Source organism: Phaethon lepturus, unplaced genomic scaffold, assembly GCF_000687285.1.
Source record: "Phaethon lepturus isolate BGI_N335 unplaced genomic scaffold, ASM68728v1 scaffold12835, whole genome shotgun sequence".
Taxonomy (NCBI): Eukaryota; Metazoa; Chordata; class Aves; order Phaethontiformes; family Phaethontidae; genus Phaethon; species Phaethon lepturus.
The window spans coordinates 51,009-57,008 of NW_010539937.1; the positions used below are offsets into that span (position 1 = coordinate 51,009).

The following is a 6,000-nucleotide window of genomic DNA, read 5'->3' on the forward strand; positions in this document are numbered from 1 at the left end:
GCAAATTCTCTACTATCTAACCCAATATAGCTGAGGACAGGAGTCTGCATTTCAGAAGCACTCTTCAGTAATAGAAACAATTACAGTAGCCATAGTGGCTCTTCAGAGGAAGGTTGAAAGCCTCTGTGTCCTGAAATAGTATTCTGTGCAAGAGTAAAAATTACCCTTTCAGCGTAAGGACGCTCAAAAGAGCAAGGCAGGAATTCAGCATTTAGTTGGGACATCCCAACATTCTTTCCATTCTTGAATTTTGCAAGTATCAAGACCCTTCTGAAACTATATCTCAGTGGAACTGCTGCTTATTTTTACAGTTTTTCGCACTTTTCCTTTTCACTTCCATTTTTAAATGAGGATTTATGGAGACTAGTTGGAGCCACAGCTGGAGGCCTGGGAGACTAGGTCCTGGGCCAGCTGAGGGCTTCTGTGCTCACTGAGCTCTGCAGGAGCACCTTTGCACCCTAGTCCGGCTCCCTGCCACTCTATACTGGCTGCTAACCCCAGTTTCATGCAGGGTAGAGAAAAGTCAAATGCTCAAGACTCTATACTGGCTGCTAGCCCCAGTTTCATGCAGGGTAGAGAAAAGTCAAATGCTCAAGTGATGATTTGAAGGAAAAAAAAAAAAAGATTTTTTTAAGAGGGGTTGCATTTACAGGAGTACATCATTTCAGCTCCCTTCTTTTGGCCAAAGTTTGGACACTCCTCCTCCTTTGATTATGGCTGGAAGAGCAGGCAACTGCAGTATGTAGTGGCTGGATCCCTTTCACTTAAATATCTCACACAGTGTGAATATTTGTAGTAAATTAGGCTCTAAGTCTAAGTGTCTGGGGTAGGCGTTTTCACCAAAAACGGGATAAATTTGGACAGCTGTATGAGTGTGTTGAATTAGGCCTTGTTCCTGAGGAAAAAAATCTGTTTCAGGATTTGACATACAGTCCACGAAGGTCTATGATGGCATTCAATGGGCTTAGCTACCAAGTTTTCACAAGGTAGAGAAGTTGTACGGGTTTGCTTCAGACAAGAGATGTGCATTACTTAACCAATTCTTTTCATGTTTTCTTTCAGAAAAGCCAGTCCTCCAGAGCAGGCACTCTTTAGATGGCTCTAAATTGATGGAAAAAGTTGAAGCTTCACAACCACTTTGGATTACATTAGCTCTGCAAAAGCAAAAGGGATTTCGTGAGCAGCAGGCTACACGGGAAGAGAGGAGACAAGCCAGAGAGGCAAAGCAAGCAGAGAAGCTGGCTAAAGAAAATGTAAACAATCTTTAGAAACCTGCTCATTAGAAATACTGATACCATAATTATAACTGTTAGCCAGTTTTATTATGTGAAAGGGAATTTTTTCTATTTTTCAGTTTTCAAGATTTCATAAAAGCTAAAGTGACAGTGAGTAAAAAGTAGGCTGGAGTTCCCTTTTGCAAAACTGAGACCTCCAGGAGAAAATACTGTGCAAAGGTGTGACAATTTTAGTGTAAACTCCGATGCTTTAGTATGAGTTGCTAGTTAACAGCAATCATAAGCATGACCACTGTGCAGGTGGCAGAACAGAAAAATTTTATGCAACACGGTGCTTTCAAAGCTTGAGTAAATGAGATGTTAAGCCTTAGTGCTTGGGGAATAACAGCTGGAATACTCATTTATAGGTGAAATTAGTATGTTTTAATTTATTTTTATAGTAACATGTATTGTTTGGATAAAATGCAGACGAATGAAAGAAATGAACTGTCATGTGAAACATCTAAATGGCTAAAGCACACACTGAATTAAAGTATCACTTCTCTCCTGTTCTCTGAATAGCTATTTACTATGCATTGTTTTCTGTTAGTAAGAAAAACATTTCTACTCACAGCCCAGAAGCGATGTTACACAAACAGCGATGCCGTATATAAATACTGCAGATGGTAAAAAGAGAGATTATGTGGATAACTAAGTGTATTTTGCTGTCTGTTATGAGACCCACATTTCTGGTGGACATGTGCATAATTACATACATAGATAACTGGCAGAAGACGACAGCAGTGGGTGTGAAGTGGGTGTGAAGTTGCCCACAGATGCACACTTGTTTCAGTGCTGTATTTAACAGGTAGGGTTGGCTCAAACTGTTCAATATTTTGCCTGAAATGACAACATGACAAATTTAACTTTGTGGGGTTTTTTTACAGTCTCTAATAACTGTTAGTTTTAGAAATACCAGAGTATTTTGGTCCTTTGCTGAAAAGGAAGGTTAAGGAAAGGACAGGTGATGAATGAAAGCATTGAGTGTGACATTTCTTACTTGTAGCCATTACACACCAGACTTTCTCATTTAGCAGTTTTCCTTCTCTGTTCTAGGCTGCTGTAAGTAATCAGTCAGATAACAAAAGCAGCAGCAGCAGCAAAACAAGCACACTGCAGAAATCTACAACTCAAGAAGGGGAGAAGAAAATTGAGACTGCTGTGTCAAGACTAGAAAGAAGGGAACAGCTAAAGAAGTCGAACACCCTTCCAACTTCTGTGACAGGTACAGTGAGAGATTGAGATTTACTCTAGGACTAATGCACTTCAGAAATAGTATTGCATGTTTTTGAGAATGAATGTTTTTTTTTCTTCTATACTAGCCCTAGAATTACAAATGCATTTGTTTTCAGCAAGGGGCAACCCAACTTATCTCAGCCCCATGTGCTGACTGTATGCTGGATGTACGTAATTTTAACAGGTTTTTAAAGCTGTATTACTTACTTTGCTTAGAAATGCTCCAGTTCAAGTTTAAAAAAATTAGGCTTTCTCCACAAACCATATCCAGCAGTATTTGTGGAACATGACTAATGCATATTAGGGGGATTTGATTTACTGTAAATTGCAATTGCAGTACTGTTTAGGTTGGGTGTTAGCACAGAGGGGCAACGATACTTAACTTCTGCAAAGTTTATTTGTGTAGGAAGTGAAGCATATTGTGTTCCCACACCCAGTTTGCCAAGGAGAAATACCCCAGAATGTTTGGAATGAGTATTCTCATTTAATTCAGAAAATGCAAAAACTAACCAAGTCGGTTGAAAGTAGCCTGTCACTTTGACTTCTCCCTCCCAGTCAAGTATTTGGTATGGAAGGTTGGACCCAGAACAATTACATATTCAAAAGGCAGGCACAGTAAAATAAATACTTCCCCAGAGGGCATAATATTTGGGGTGGTATAAGGTGATTGTTGATACAGAGACATGCCTAATATTTCTTTAGCCAGCATTATTCCTAGGCAAAAGGTTTGGGGAAGGGCACAGCTAGGTGTTGAAGAACTTTTTACAAGTGGCACAGTAAATAGTGTGGGCTTCTTTGAAAGTAAATCCACGTATCAGCCAAATCTATTCAGTACCACTCTGAGCCAAGAACTACAGAATGCAACCATTGAAAGCAATGAGGTAATTAATTTATCTGATCTGTAATAGTAAAGGCTAAAGCAGTGCTACTCCTACATTCCAGAACAGACTGTTCCAAGCTGAACAACCCCTACGCATGCCTATACTCAGTTGGTTCACAGCTGCATGCCAGTGCAAATATCCCCGAGAATTTGTTTTACCTGATCAAGTCCAACCCCAGATGTTACTTTAGAGGTCCCTTCCAACCCAAACGATTCTAAGATCTCACATAATAGATTGCCCAAAACATTCCCGCTCCCCGTTAGCCTGCTTCCAGTGTGGAAGCTTTGGAGGAGGCCAGCTGGAGAAGCCCTACAGCATTCCTGACAGCCTGGGTAACAGGGATCTAGAGCAGGCCTACTGGGAAAGATTCAGCAGAGTGAAGTTATGCTGTACATGGCCAATTCTAGCAACAGTCAAACTCCAGCACAACAGATGATGCCTAATTAGATCAAAGAAGGGCCAAAACCCAATTATCCTTGGTCGGTCTGTCTGCACTAGAATGAGAGTTTCAGTATATTCAGAAAGAACTACCAATTTTGAGCTACCTCACACGAAAGCATAGAACTGTGTTGGCTCTAAAGGAAATACTGACTGGATTTCCATGTGGCTACTGGAGCCAGGCAGCCATTATCAATTGCACAATTATACTACATACAAGTATTTGTCTATTTGGATGATGACAGTGATTTGGGTATCCCACAATTAGGAGAGTATTTAAGGCAGAAGACCAGGCTAGAACATGTTTAAGTTTGCTGAGTCCTTCTCTAAGGACATTAAAAAAACACCCAGAACTTGAAGAAGTTGGTATATTTCAGACTTGCACTTCAGTCTTGTACAACAGGAACTGATAAGAGGGTATAACCTTTAAAAGAGAAAAAAAATACCATAACCTTTAAAATAATTAGCTTTTCAAAGTGTCTGTCAACAGCAATAGCGGTGGCTACTGTTTACCTATAGCTAAAAGATGTACTGAAAAGAAACATTTTTTGCCATCCATGTAGTTTTAAACGTTTTTAAAACATTCAAAACCTGAAAATGAAATGCAACTAAAAGTAATTTGGACTGAATCTGAACATTTAACAAAAAATTCTTTTTGGCTCATAGAAGTTAAGGTGTGTAAAGGGAGATAAGTGAGGAGCTATTTTGTAACTAAGATTTCAGAGTTATTTCATAGGTTTCAGATTAGCTAGGACTCATTTCATATCCAGGCTGCCTTCCAGGGTATTCACTGTCTCAGAATTAAACAGTCTTCCCACCTGACTTCTACAATACACTTCTGCAGTTCTGCTCTGTAAAGTTGCTTGTTAGAAATTAGTTGCTTATTCAACACATTTTCTTGCTGAGACAGCTGTTTGTCTTAAATTTACTGTTTTAAAGAAAAGGTAACAAACAGCTATTGGAGAAAGCTGTTTCACTTCTTCAGGATAGTCTCATGGGAGTGGTTAACTGAGGCAGAAAACTATACGACTGCTTTCTTCTCTGTGCTTATTTATGAACTCTAATCTGAAGAGGGAATCTAATTCTTGACTGAATACAGTTGGGTTACACATGTTCAGCAGCCGCATTACCACAGAGAAGAAAAACTCCAGCTTTATTTCCCGTTGTTTTGTTACATTGCAGATGTAATTAAAATACTTTACGTAAAGACGACAACTGGCAAACTGGAAATGTTCTCTCTGGATCTCACAGAGACTGATAATTTTGTCCCTGTTTTTGTGATTTACATTACTTGGAGTCACCTCTGAAAAAGGAAACTCAGCTCCTCCTAACTTGATTATCTTGCAAATACAGTAACAAGTAAGATTTAACTAAAAGAGCTGGAAATAAATATGAAGTTTTAGATCAGAACATCTTCACAGAAGAGAAGCAAAAGCTCTGGAGTAGTGCAACAAAGTACAGGGTTCAGCTAATGTTTTTTTTTTTTCTCTTCCCCTCCCCACCCCATCAAAAACAGTGGAAATTTCAGATTCTGTTCCGTCAACCCCACTGGCAAAGGAGGTGACCAAGAGATTCTCTACGCCTGATGCTAACCCTGTGTCAACAGAGCCAGCCTGGCTTGCATTAGCCAAGAGGAAAGCAAAAGCCTGGAGTGACTGTCCACAGATCATAAAGTAAACTGTAAAATTACATCTCTATTGCTATTAATTGCTTTCTTTTTATTTATTCAGCTTTTTACACATGACAAAACTGAAAATGCATGTATTCAAGGACTGAAAACTGATTACCATTTTGCTCTAGCTCACTGTAAAGTCTACTCAAGTCATATATTCCATTGCTTTGACAAATAGCTAAATGTGGTCACAACAAAAATTTCAGAGCCAGACTCTCTAAAAAATGTAAGAATGCTCAGATACTGGATGTAAATTTCAGTAAGTATCAAAATAAGGGCCAGAATTTCAGTTCAGAAGCTCCTTAAATTCTGTGGGTATTCGGCTCTGGAATTTTAGATCTCTACACTTAAGGAGAGATCTCAGAAATTTTTTTCAACATTCCATTGTTGAAAATTAAGGCAAGATGCATGTTCCCTTCTCTTATTCCTATTTTTTTTTTAAAGTGTTAAACTGTATGAACTGTCAGTTTTACCTGCTATTTGAAAGCTTCTTCCCTAA

General features: G+C 39.0%; 1 protein-coding gene across 1 annotated transcript in view; it reads left to right on the top strand.

The window, feature by feature from the left end:
- The window catches only part of KIAA1211 (KIAA1211 ortholog), a 43,450-nt gene extending 37,450 nt beyond the window's left edge, over positions 1 to 6,000 (top strand). Inside the window, 3 exon segments of the mRNA XM_010287294.1 lie at positions 1,063 to 1,253; positions 2,331 to 2,499; positions 5,346 to 6,000. Coding sequence (XP_010285596.1) covers positions 1,063 to 1,253; positions 2,331 to 2,499; positions 5,346 to 5,506 — 521 coding nt within the window. The 3' untranslated portion in view covers positions 5,507 to 6,000.